Raw genomic sequence first — 12,818 nt, forward strand, 5'->3', positions numbered from 1 at the left:
GCCCTCCGTGCCGGGGCGATGGGATCGGCCCTTGGTGGCCGGGACAGCGAGACACGGACGAGGCCTCAGGGGACCCGGTGCTGGCGGTGCCCCAGGAGCCGGCGAGCCCCGGGGACAGCAGCAGCGGTGGCGGCGGCACGGGGAGGCTGCGGAGCACCGGCTTGTGCCGAGGCTTGGCCCCGACCCAGCGCCGTGAGCTCCTGGCTCGCTGCTCGCACCCGCTCCGACCACCAAGAGGCTGGGGCGCTCCGAGGGCTCCGTCCCGCCGGGGGAAGCCTCGGGAGCAGCGGGGCTGCTCTGCCCCGGCCCGGTCCCGGCGCTGCAGCGGGGCCCTGCCGGCTCTCGCCTGCGCTGACCCCGCGCTCGAGGCGGAGCCAGCACCGCCGGGAGCTGGGGCAGGGCCCGGAGCGGCCCCGCGGGAGGAACCGGGACGCTTCCGCCGCAGCGCTGCCTGCAGGGGACGGGTCAGGGCCTCGGCTCCGCTCCCCGGCTCCAAAGGCGAGGAAGGAAGCGGGGATGAGGGCTTCAGGAGAGCTCCGCGGCTCTGCGGCCGCGGCTCGGCAGCTCCAGCACGGTTCGCACCCAGATTCCTCCCGGGAAGATGCAGGAAATGCCCGCAGCAGGGAAGCTCCAGGGCTGCTCCCCAAGGGAACGCTTCCTGCTGCAGGTGGGAGCCCAGGCCCTGCATCAGGAGAGGCTGCGAGGGGGCAGCTTCACCCCAGCCCTTGGGCGAGGGTTGGCCAAGCACCAAACCCCACCAGCACCGACCCCACCAGCACCGACCCCAGCCGTGCGGCTTGTGCTGAGCTCATCAGCCCTGAGGAGAAACAGAAACTCAAACCGCTGCTTCCTCATCAGCTTTCACCCCCCCGGGTCCCTGGAGGCGTCTTGGCCCTGCCACCTCCTCAGCACCCCCTGCAGAGGGCCCCACATGTCCCTCAGCCCTTGGGAGCGCACCCGTCCTCCTCCATCGCTGCCCATCACCCCATTTGCCATCAGGCTCCCTCGGAAGATAACCAAGGTCCTCATGCAGGAGATCTGGCTCCCATTAACACCCAATGTTCACCGAGCTGGGGCGGACAACCGAGGTCAGCTCTCTCCAAAACACGCTGTTCCCTCCCCCTGAAATACTTGTTCAAGCAAGCGAGGGCACTCTGGAGCCTCGCAGAGCCTTATCTGCACTATTAGCTAAACATTAACACAACCAGCATTAACTGCCCGTTAAATTCCCACACTTCAGAGCGGGATCTGTCTGCGACCATCGAGGCGATACCGAACGGGTCAGAGGCAGCGTCCCCGTCAGCTAGAGACAGAGACTGTCGTCGGAAACCCCTCTCCCTTCAGGAGCAGCGCCTCACTCCCATTTTCCGCCCTTTAAGCGGTTTATTCCTACTGAAATGTGAGCCATTCCAACCGCTTCCCCGGCGCAGCGCTCACAGGTGCCCTCTCGCGGCCGGTCCCAAGCACGGGGCTTTCATGCGAGATGCACTTTCCCCCCCCCCAAGTTCCATCTTTTCCATGCACAGGAGATGCTCCCCCAGAGCCCTGCCTCTGGGTGATGGTGCCTGGGAAGGCGCCTGGCTGCATCATCCCGCTGCTGGCTCGCAGGCACTGCAGGGCCAGGGAAAACACTTAAAACCAAGTAAATGAACACTTACAAAGGCCAGGAGGTGCAGCCCGTGCAGCAAGGTCCCACGGCCAACTGGAAGAGGCAGGTCCGGATGAGCAGTTTGCATCAGCGAAGGGCTGGAGAGGAGTTTTCCTTCCTCAAGCAGGACAAGGGGCACCCAGGGCTGCTCCTCACCCCGGGTCCCTGGGCACTGGCAGGGAGAGCATGACACAGATGGGCCAAGGCTTCTCCCCGCTGTGAAACCACAGCACGCTGAGTGCTGCTGGCAGCGAGCAGCAGGAGCCGGTGCTGGCACCGGTCCCGGCAGGCGCCGCACGAAGCCACAGAGCCACTCCTGGACCAAGTGCCAACTGTGTCACAGCGTGAGGTTCTCAGTTAGACTCACACCCATGATGAGCTAAGACCTGAGTGAGACGCAGTGACCCAGTGCCACTGGGGTACTCGCAGTGTGTTCTGTTAAACCCGCCCCAAACGCCTTCCCTGCTCCTGGATGAGCAGGGAAGCTGCAGGGAGAGGCGGTGCAGCCACAGCACCTGCAGCTGGAGGCCTGCACTCAGCCACTGATCAGTGCATGGAGCCCCCCTTGCTGTGGGAGGCAGCCACAGAACCCCCACCTCCCCATTTGAGCCCTCATCCAGCCCACCCTTAAACGCTGTTGCTGGTTTCACTACTTCAGTGGGCTATTTTCCAGGGATTCAGGATGCTCTTTGCTTGGCAGGTTGACACCAGGCCCTGGGGCTTAAAGAAAGCACACACGTTATCTTACAAAGGAGATTTATTTCATTTTATGAAGCTTATATTACATGCAGGGACTGCAGCTGGTACAACAGTTGACAGCAGGGCTGGGGTTTGTCCACACTTCCATTAGTGTTCCTGGAATAAACCAGGCCAAATTAAAGAATCTTTTGCCCTTAGAAAATACAGTCATAATACAAGGAATGGGGTTTATTTGTTTTCACTTTAATTACTCCTCCCCTGCTCCCTGCCCTCGAGCTGCATGTAGCCAATGCTCTGGCTTACCAAAAAAGGAGGCAGGAGAGGAAAATCTAACACACACACTCCCCCCACTCCCCTAACAAACCACTGAGATGGGAGGACTGAAACTAGCTCTAGTCAGAGAGAAAACACAAACAGAATACTGGGAATGAAGCTCTTACAACAAACCAGATGCAGCACCCTTTAATAATTGTACTAGATAAAAACGTTTTACACGTTGTTGCTGTTCAATGAGATGCTACAAACTCCTTCTGATGAGTTCTCTTTCAGGTTTTATGGGTTTGAACAAGCAGCTGAATACACAGAAATATTGATTTCTAAAAATAAAAATATTGCATTCTTGGCAGTGTCTGTTGGATATTCCCTCATACCCACCAGAGGAAGGTGTACAGTGCACCGGAGACCGCAGCCTACTATAGGCTTAATACCGAGTACAGAGACACAGAAGCAGATGTATTCATCAGACCAGGGCGGGATGGCACATGTCAAGCTGGTACGTGCTCCCTCCTACACAGAGGCAACTTGCTCCAAGGTCCCTGCTCAGTCCCCTGTCACTTGTGTGGCTTGGCCATCTGAGGTCTGATTGGTGGACTGGATGAACATGGGCTGGGTGATGTCCTGGCCTGCAGGCATGGTCACTTGCTGGATCTGATAAAGTTGCTGGCAGAGATGGAAAGAGGGGAAAGAAATGACTGTCAGTTCTCATCATACCCAGTGCCAGCTCCCTCTGAGCAGAACACGGTGCATTAACCCCACAAATTTAGAGGTGGCCTTAACAACAACTTGCAGGTCCAAGCAAAATCCATCCCCCTGAAAAAAACAGGCCATGAAATCACTGCGAGACATTTGCCGCTAAATCCTAACAAAGTCACCCTGTGAATTTCTGATCACAGAATCCCAGACTCGTTTGGGTTGAAGGGACCTTAAAGGTCACCCAGTTCAAACTCCCTGCCATGGGCAGGGACACCTTCCACTAGAGCAGATTGCTCCAAGCCCCATTCAACCTGGCCTCGATGCCCAGACTGAGCTGGTTAGGACTAAAACAGATCCCACCCAGAGTGCAAGGGACTGGATTAACTGAAGAGTAAAGGCAGCAGAACACAGGGAATGCACCTGAATTAAGATTGGCACAACATCCACTTACCTTGCTCCTGGTCAGGACTTGCCAGCAGTAGCAGGGTTTTACCAGGAGGAGCAGATTTGCTAGAACATGCAGATTTCTGGACAGTCTTTCTAGCCCTTGACTTCAAAAGGGTGTAGGACCCAGGGACTCCCAAGTTCTTACCTGTCCGTCTGTGAACTGGCTGAACTGCTGCTGCCCTTGCTGGACTTCTGTCTGTGTTATCTACAAGGATAAGAGAAGGATGATCATTGACAGCACTTTGCAGAAGGTCAGAACCCCACTAACAATATTGTGCTGCTGCTTTTCAAGAGCTTTTAGACTCTTTCAAACATCATTACCCCACCATGTGGCAAGATACAGCTTATGCCACCAGCCCAAAGTCATGCTGGTGCTAATGGCAAGTCAAGAACAAAGGACAAAGGGATTCAGGCCTTCCAAACCAGACACAAGCATCTCCTCTCTGACTTAGAACGTGGCCTCCAGGATCACAGAAAAGCAGCAGCCTTCCAATCCTCTGAAGGCAGAGAAGAATCCCTTAAGAGACCAGCCTCAACAAGAACATGAGAGAACCTTCTGGCAGCAACGCTGGTCTTGATGTTTCACCTCTGAAACAGCTTCCCTGAGAGTCTGCACAGCTGCTTCTCCCTCACCCAGCCAGAAGGAGCAGAAGTAAAGAGAAGGTTGATGAACTGGAGTTTTACAAGGCAACCAGCTCAGAAGCAGCGTGAGCTTTGTACAGTGAGACACACATACACACACACACACGCACATATATGCATGCACCTTTCACGTACAGGTAAAGGAGGCTTCCTCTACGCTCCTTGCTTCATTATTCTGATGAACGTAAAGGGAAGAAAAAGAAATGCAGGAAACCTAGCCCAAGAGTTGGCAAATTTGACTGGGATTTGCAGTTTCAGGAGCTAGGGAACAACACTTTACCAGTTCATGTCAGCCCTGCTGTTCCCGTGCATACCTGCTGTGCATTGGTTGCAAGCGTCTGGATCTGCCCCTGGACTACCTGGGTGCCTGACACAGGTTGGGCTAAGCGGATATACTGCAGCTGGCCAGCATTCAACTGAACCTGGAGACAAGTGGAGGGGGCAGGGAAAGAAAATTAAACAGGTAGCTGTAACCTGAAACACACAAACCTCCCTTCTTGTTTCCACAACAGGAGCCAGAGTAACAGATGACACCGGGAAGCTTCGCTTGATTAACGGTTTAGATGACTAACTACCACGGACCCTGCCAAGCAAGAGTGAGCTCCACAGAACTGCACATTCCTAACATAAACCCCTGAGGAAGCCCAATGTTACCTCTTGCTCCAGAATGGGGGTGGTCAGTTAGCAGCTGAAGCACATTAACTGCTCCATTTCAGCAAGCTTTGAGACCACTTCTTTTTGGTTACGAGAACTGAGTTACTACTTTGATGCAGCACTTCACATAAAGAAAGCTGTTAGGAGCTAGCTGCACATAATGACACTCCTATCATATCCTGCCAAAGAAATATTACAGAATATATGGGATATTTTCACATAAATAAAGACAGCAGAGATGACAAAACCCAAAGATATATTTGGAAGCTTTTAATGCAGCTCTCCGCCAATATACATCAACCCCCACCTGGCAAAGGCCGGCACTTTGTTGATGCTTTGTGTATAACATTGAAACACAAATTTACTTCCTACAACCCTGATCTTGCAAGGTGAGATGCTTATGGGTGTGGGATACGAAGACATTGTCATCATGCTAACCTGTGATACAAACAGCTAATACACATCTGAGAAGCAATAAAAGGGTCACAGCATGATTGATACTACAGTTGAGTTTTTCATTTTGTGTTATTTAACTTCAGGACATTTAGATGTCTTACTGTTAATTATATACACAAAAAGGTTTTGAGTTTTCTTCCTTTTACAAAGGGGAAAGAAGGACATACAAAATACTTCACAAACTGCTCGCTGACAGAAGTTCAAGTGCCTAGAACCCGGTCTTGGCATTTACACAGAGGCTGCTGACTTCACCAGCCGTGGCTAAAAGCTCCAAGATTATTTCAAGAGCAAATAAACTCCACATGAACATCAACATTTCAATAAAGAATTTGTTTCTGCACTGAGATCTGCCAGCAGATTTTGTTTTTCACACTGGGGGCTTCCTGCTTCCATTTTAACTACACCATGAACTGAACGGGTGAAAAGCGATTCAGAGAGTGTTCTGTCAGCAATGAGAGCCAGCTCCAAAGCCCAGCGAGGTCTGGTGAGACACTGGTTAAGTTTCAAACAAAATTAATGTAGTCAAACAAGTGATGACCATTTCACTGATGCACACACTTTCTCCCAGGTTGTCTCAGTTTGTAAGTCAGTCACCTCTCCACAGGCAACCCATGGTCCTAACCAGTAAATCGCAGCAAAGATGTGTACATGGGATCAGGAGCATGTGGGAAACCAGCAGAGAACGTTGGTGAGATTCTTTCGACTCTCCTGCAGTTGCCAGAGGCACGACCAGCTTCATGAGAGTTGTAAGCTGTCACATTAGCTTTACGAAAGATTCTTTGCTAAACCCCAACACATACCAGAGAGAAAAGGAACTATGAGAAGACAGCACTAACTACAACAAGAGAGAAAGGAAACCCAAGGGAAAAATCAGACAAGCACAGCAGGAAGAGCAGAACAGGCAGCAGCGCTGAAGAGACCAAGGGCTGAAATTCTCATAAATCAAACAGGTCAGGACATTACAAAGCTCCTGTAGTGAATGCACAGCTCCATGTCCTATTTTACTTCACTCTCTGAAGTGAGCAATGGGAAGATGCTTCCTTCAGCACAAACTTGATTCTTCAACATGTTGCAATTAAGAAAAATCCTCTTAATTACAGTGCAAACAGCATCTCTGCTAGATCCAGAAGTGTGAATTGACTGTTTCATTAAGACACTGCTCCAAAGTTGCTCTGTTTCAGAGTCCTACAATTGTCAAAGACTCAAGTGCTCCCAAAGACAAAAGGTATCACACTCAGCAGTGTAAGGAGCTTCTGAGGACCAGCTACCTGCTCTTAGATGCTCTCAAGCAAGAGGAAAGTAGAAACACATGCTTGGCCAAAAGCAGACACTAGAGAAGAGCCTCCAGTCTCACACTCCTAAAACATGGGACCACTTGCAGTGGGATCCACCTAGGCAGAGAACAGTTCTTTCAGCAGGTTACAGCCCCCTCCCTATAAAGAATCCCTTCTCCTAGTAGACGTCCAATCCTCCTCCTTTTAGTGAGCTACAGAATTCACTGGAGACAGCTGGAAAACAAGACTGAACTGTTCCTTTTACTGCTGAGCCAAAGGAGGATGCTGCAATGTTCAGTGCTGTTCTGATGGACTCCCTGAAGCTGGAGGTGGAGATCTCTTTCCAAAATGCTCTGTAGAATATGTATCTCAGAGAGACTTTCATAAGAAAGGAAGGAAGAAAGGTGTACAAAGAAAGGGAGAGAAGAGCACAGGGAAGAAAAAGGTTGCCTGTAGTAAAGCACCGTATTTGACAAGCAATTCACTTCCTTTCTGACCAACACCTTAAGCCAAGCAGTAGGAATTAGTTGGAGACTTCAAGAGGTGAAAAGAATTTGGAAGTGGGTAGGAAAAATCTGACAACACCCACAACCGAAACTTTCTTCAAGATGCTGTGACAAAGCACAAGCTTTTCCAGCCATAGCAAGGGAAGCTCTGCAAGTCTTGAAGAGCAGCACTGCTGTGAAAGCTCAGCTTAATAACAGAAATCAAAGGCAAAGTGAAATGTTGGTCATGGTCACTCGCTCTGACCTTTGGCTGCTGGTTAAGTACACACAACTGTACAGATTTTTCTTTAAGAGGTGTGAAATTTTCCAGATGGGAACCAAAAGACCTGGCTTTGTTGTGAATGGAAGTTACACAGAGGGGGGAAAAATGTGACTTTTTTGACCCACATGTTTACCTAGGACACATGCCAGAATGTCACTGCTGATGGTGGGTACTCAAAATGCTTTTCTTACAGGCACAGCAAGTCTATATTGATGTGAAAGTGAAGAAGTATCTTCTGGCTTTGCAAAGCTGTTCCTTCAACCAGCCCAAAGTACTTGTAGAAATATTTCTTATAACATAGAAGTTTATTAATAACTCACATATGGCACCTTTCCCACTCAGTCTGCCCAGTCATGACTTCAGATTGCAGAGGCAGAACCAAGTAAAGGCAAAAGAAGTCAATTATGCTTTATTGAAACCATGCTGGAGTAAAGAACTGAGGTTTATCCAGGAAATACTTATTGCTTCCTAATCATAGCTATTTCACTCAGGGGCAAGTGCTGAGGGTGGGCAATGTGTCTACACTAGTGGGTAGATTTATTTCCCTCTTCATGTCACACCTGGTTAGTTTTCCTCTCTAAGTGCAGGAAACACACCACTCAATCCAAACTTCCTCTTCCAGTTAAAAAAGCACACGTCTGCAGTCTTGTGCCAGAACACCAGCAGACAGTTTGCTCTCAACACTGTGAGACATTTCTCCTGGCAAAGCCTTACCGGGATTTGCTGGATTTCTCCTGTGTTGGTGATGATCTGCTGCATGACTTGCATGGTCTGCCCCGTCCCGCTCTGAGCCTGCTGGCTCTGGCCTTGTGGCTGGGCCTGCACTATCTGTACCTGCTGGCCTTCTCCGACCTGCATCGTCACAGGGGTTGTCTGCATTCAAAAGAAGGATAAGGACCAAGCAAGGACTGAACATAAGCGAAACAGCCACAGGATACAAAGATTGCAACAGACAGATTGCTTCCTAGACCAACTGTTACTCGTTGATCCATAAAGCACCACAAACGGAAGCCACGACCTAGAAGACCCTTGTTAGTGAGATATCTGAACACCTGGTTGTGCACAGAACACACACTTCTGGCCTATACTGGCTGTTCTGAGCAGTGAGATCAGGACACTGCAGTACACACACGGGTGAGGTGAGGGTTTCACCAGCTACACTGACCTGCAGAGCCTCTCAATGCTGCTCATGGCTCACCTGCCCTTGCTGAGGCTGGGCGATGATGATCTGTCCTGGCTGGATGGTAGTTGTAGACGTGGTGGTCTGTTGTCCTTGCTGCTGCCCCTGAACCTGCACTGCAGCAGGCTGCTGGGCAAGGGTGAAGTAATACTGCACGGGCTCAGCTGGGGTCACAGCCTGACGTACCTCTTCCTGCAGCAGAAGTAAAAGCCAGGTAAACAGAGAGGGAACAGGTCCATATCCAAGCCCTCCCCAGCTGAAACATCTGCCCCCTAAACATAATCTACGGGAAAATACCTTTAATACCTCGTTTGAAACAGTTTAACCAAATAAATATGAAACAATAAATCAAAATAGGGTTTTCTTATTTATTCCAGCTATGGGGGTATCAAAACCATTTCCAATACCCTCTGTATAATATGCAGTCAAAAATTTCATTAAGAGAAGCAAATGAATAAAATTACCACAGCTGAAATCCACACAACTCCTTACCAATGAATTCTATCATCACCTGTTACCTTAACTCAGAATGAATCGCAAATGCACCAGAAGACTTATGAAGCCTCATCCGTTACCAAACCCTCATCTTAGCCTAACACAAATCTCAATCTAGCTCCAACATTAAACCCCCGGGAATAAAAGCCATGGACTTGATGTACCCTGTTGTGCCTTTATTTAAATCCAGCTTCTCCAGAATGGTAACAATTTAATCTTGTACCATAACTTAACAGGCTGATTCTGCTGGTGGCGGGAGTATCTCAACAGTGTGAAGAAACAAAAGGCTCTGCTCTAGCTCACTGTCAGAGGCACAGGCTGAAATGCTGCTAGTTTGTTTTATTTAAGTATGTCTTTAGAAGGGAAAAGCCCCTTGTGATTAACAGTGTTTTAGGCACAGAAATGGATTTTCAGAGCTGATGTGAAGTGCAAGCTGTTAACGCTCAAGAAGCCAAACTCTTAAGCTCCTGAGAGGAGTAGCCGGATCCTGCACACACGGAAGCTGCGGACACAGATGTTCACTCCATGGCAGAAGGCGTAAACAATCCTCTCCCAGCCACCTCGAGTTCACAGCTGAGAGTGTAGGATGTTTACACGTGCTACAACATGGTAGTTCACACTTACACCAGGCTGCTTGGCTCCCCTGTGTTAAATGAGGCTTGTTCATGGGTTACCTTCAGTATATCCAACTGGACAGGAGAAGAAAAATCCACATTACACAAGATCAATACATGCTGGCTAGATGGGCATCAGGCTTGAGTAAAAGAGCCTGTTTGCTTAGATGCAGGTCTCTCAGAGACAGCAACTAAAGGAAAGACTTACTATTGGGAGGCTTTTAACAGCCTACAGAAAATCACCCCCTGAAGATGAAGCTGCTCACAGTTGGCTGTAATCAAGATGCAACTTCTAAGCTTGGCTCTCAGAGCAAACATTGGCACTATCCCATGGTACTGCATACCACTGCAATCAGACACTCATCACACTTCCTACATATGGGAGCTTGCTGATTTGCTTCCTATTTGCTTCATCAAATTCTTTGGGGAGGGATTAATAACAAATATAAAATATATATTCAACAGGGTATATCTCAGTCAACCACAAACTGCATGCACCGGAGAGCTGTGGCTGCTTCTGTATAGCCCAGTCCTCAGACATGTTATTTCTAGAGTGCTCCAACCCTTCATTCCTAGCTGAATCCCATAACAACTAAAGCAACTGAATACTTCTGTAAGCATCTATTCCAGGCTAAGCTGCATTTGCTACAGGCAAAAATGGCTTTAAATCCAAATCGGCTTCAACTACGTTGTATCACGTCGTTTGCATCTTTTATTTTCCAGCCATGGCTTCAGTTACCAGAGCAACATAACAGTGATGGTTTCATTCCCAGCTCTTCCATGTAACTACCACTAACTTGTCAAACACTGGTAGAGAGAAAACACAGACTGTGCCTCCAGGCAGAGGTGCAGGCTGCCAGCCCATGGGCAGCCACTTTTCAACGCTCTTGAGGCAAAGGAGTGTTTTCCACTGCAAAGTCCTAACTACATTCTTATCAGGCAGCTGCTTCTTCATTAAACATCCCTTCCATCAGAAGCATTTCTCGTGACACAGCAGTGTTCACAGCCAGTGGATGTATCAGTGACAGACAGATCTCTAAAGCCTTTTTCAAACCAAAACCCAGCAGTGTTTCACTGCTGATGCTGTGCAATACAAAAGACTGATGTATCATCAAGACACGTTAACCAAGCAACCTACATGCATCTAGCACACTACTAAAATACTTCAGGCATTCATGTGAATGCAGAACTCAAATGTTCCATAATCAGAACATTCTGATGTGAGTCAAAAAACGCCAGCAAAGAGAAGATATGGGCAATGTTCTCCCTCCCAAACATGGAGTACTTCTAAAAATAGCTCTACAAAGTAGAATAACCAAATGAAGCACCTAAAAGAACTGAATCTGCAATGCCAGAATTAACCTGTGCTATCTCAGGCTGCTTACAGAGCAGAACAGACCAAACGTGGGTTTTCTTTCCCCCCCGTGAAGTGAAGCATCAAGAGCAGCTGTGCAGGCTGCTGCTTCATTTTTGATGTAATACAGAACTCATGATCTTTGGCTAAATGATCTCTGCTGCAGGGAGAAAATAGGGAATGCGAGGAAGGAATTGTGCCATGCTCCTGCATGTGATGCTCCCTGTATGTGCAGAACAGAGCTCCAAGCACCCCCGGAATGAAGCCTTGGGATGCTGCTCACTTTAACCCCAGCTGACTGCAGCAGCGGCATGGACTGTCCTGCCTAGATTGTGACACAAAAGTGTTTTCCTTGGCAGAAGATGTTTTCCAGCTTCTCCAGTAGCACTCACTCGGGAAGCTAAAGGACCACCTTGGATTTTTTCAAAGACTAACACACTGCAAACCTTCCAAAGCAGCAGCAAACTAGTTGAAGGAATTGTAACAATCACTGAACTGGTGACCTTTCAGCAGCAAAACACCAAGTTTTTAGGTGAAGGAGAGAAATGAGTCCACCAGGAGCTGCATTTGAAGCAGCAAGACCGAGCTTCAACCCCACCTCATTGCCTTTTCAGCACTGTCTCAAGCATGGAGGAAACAAGTGCTTTTTAAAACAAGCAGCGTGTGAAATTTCAAAGACCCTGTGCTCAGATGAGCGTGGCAGCCTGCTGCTGTAAACATCCGACTGAAAGCCCCCTTAACACCTTAAAGCTTCCAGTCAAGGATGTTTACAGTAGCCAGGACTGCCCCAAAGGAAGCAGAAGCAAAGGAGCCTTCTTCTCCCTTTACAAGTCAAAGGATGCAGCTTCAGCACACTTTCTAAAGTTAGTTCTTTAACACTGGCAATATTGGGTATGAGAACTATTTAGTAGTTTTTGTCCCCATGTCTGACTTCTGTTAATCTCCTCTCAAGCTCTATTTCTATTAAAAATCTGAAGAACATGAAAACTACTGGAAATACACATGTAAAAGAGAGAGGCACAAACCTCATGTTTAATCTGATCCTGTACTGTTTTATCGACTCTGTTTAACTACAGACTGAAGTCACCCCAAGGAAAGGACAAGCCATAAGGCCTGTCTGTGTCTCACCTGACGCTTTGGAGGCTTCAGCTCGTCTCTTGGAACAATATCAATAAGAAAGTCAAACTGGTCAAACTTTGTAATGGCCATGGCAATGTCATTCCTCTAGAAAAAAAAACAGAGAAAGACATTCTTCAGCTTTAGAAGTCAGGTTTGTCTCTGGATAACTAAAGTTAGAGCTTTATCACTGAGTCAAATGAGGCCTCCAAGATGCGCAACAGAAGGTGCTTTTACAGTCATCTACTCACCCACCAGGCCCCATCAGGCTGTCCACAATATTACAGCTGTAATTCACCACTGAGGGCTCATGACAACCACCATAAGCCTTTTAGCACATTAAAAAACAGGGCAAATTCTTCTAAAAAAACATTTTAAAACCCCAAAGTGAGCTAAAATGAAGCTTTGCTGGATGGCTGCTCCATGGAGCAACATCTGCAGAGCCTCCGAGCTGGGCAGGGATTAAAAGAAAGAAAAAAATTGAGTATTACAGGATCTT

The 12,818-nt window shown here is 48.5% G+C and overlaps 1 protein-coding gene across 3 annotated transcripts in view; it reads right to left on the reverse strand.

The window, feature by feature from the left end:
* Positions 1-2,387: 2,387 nt before the first annotated feature.
* Positions 2,388-12,818, reverse strand: part of NFYC (nuclear transcription factor Y subunit gamma) — a 31,159-nt gene continuing 20,728 nt past the window's right edge. For 2 of the 3 annotated variants that reach the window (XM_065697457.1, XM_065697459.1), the window contains exons 5-10: positions 12,332-12,427; positions 8,759-8,932; positions 8,275-8,433; positions 4,723-4,830; positions 3,912-3,971; positions 2,388-3,286 (exon numbers count right to left, since the gene is read on the reverse strand). In XM_065697457.1, the coding sequence (XP_065553529.1) occupies positions 3,167-3,286; positions 3,912-3,971; positions 4,723-4,830; positions 8,275-8,433; positions 8,759-8,932; positions 12,332-12,427 (717 nt within the window). In that variant the 3' untranslated portion in view covers positions 2,388-3,166. The remainder of the gene's footprint in view (positions 3,287-3,911; positions 3,972-4,722; positions 4,831-8,274; positions 8,434-8,758; positions 8,933-12,331; positions 12,428-12,818) is intronic. The other variant, XM_065697460.1, reaches the window with a different exon arrangement.

Source organism: Lathamus discolor, chromosome 18 (assembly GCF_037157495.1).
Source record: "Lathamus discolor isolate bLatDis1 chromosome 18, bLatDis1.hap1, whole genome shotgun sequence".
NCBI lineage: Eukaryota > Metazoa > Chordata > Aves > Psittaciformes > Psittacidae > Lathamus > Lathamus discolor.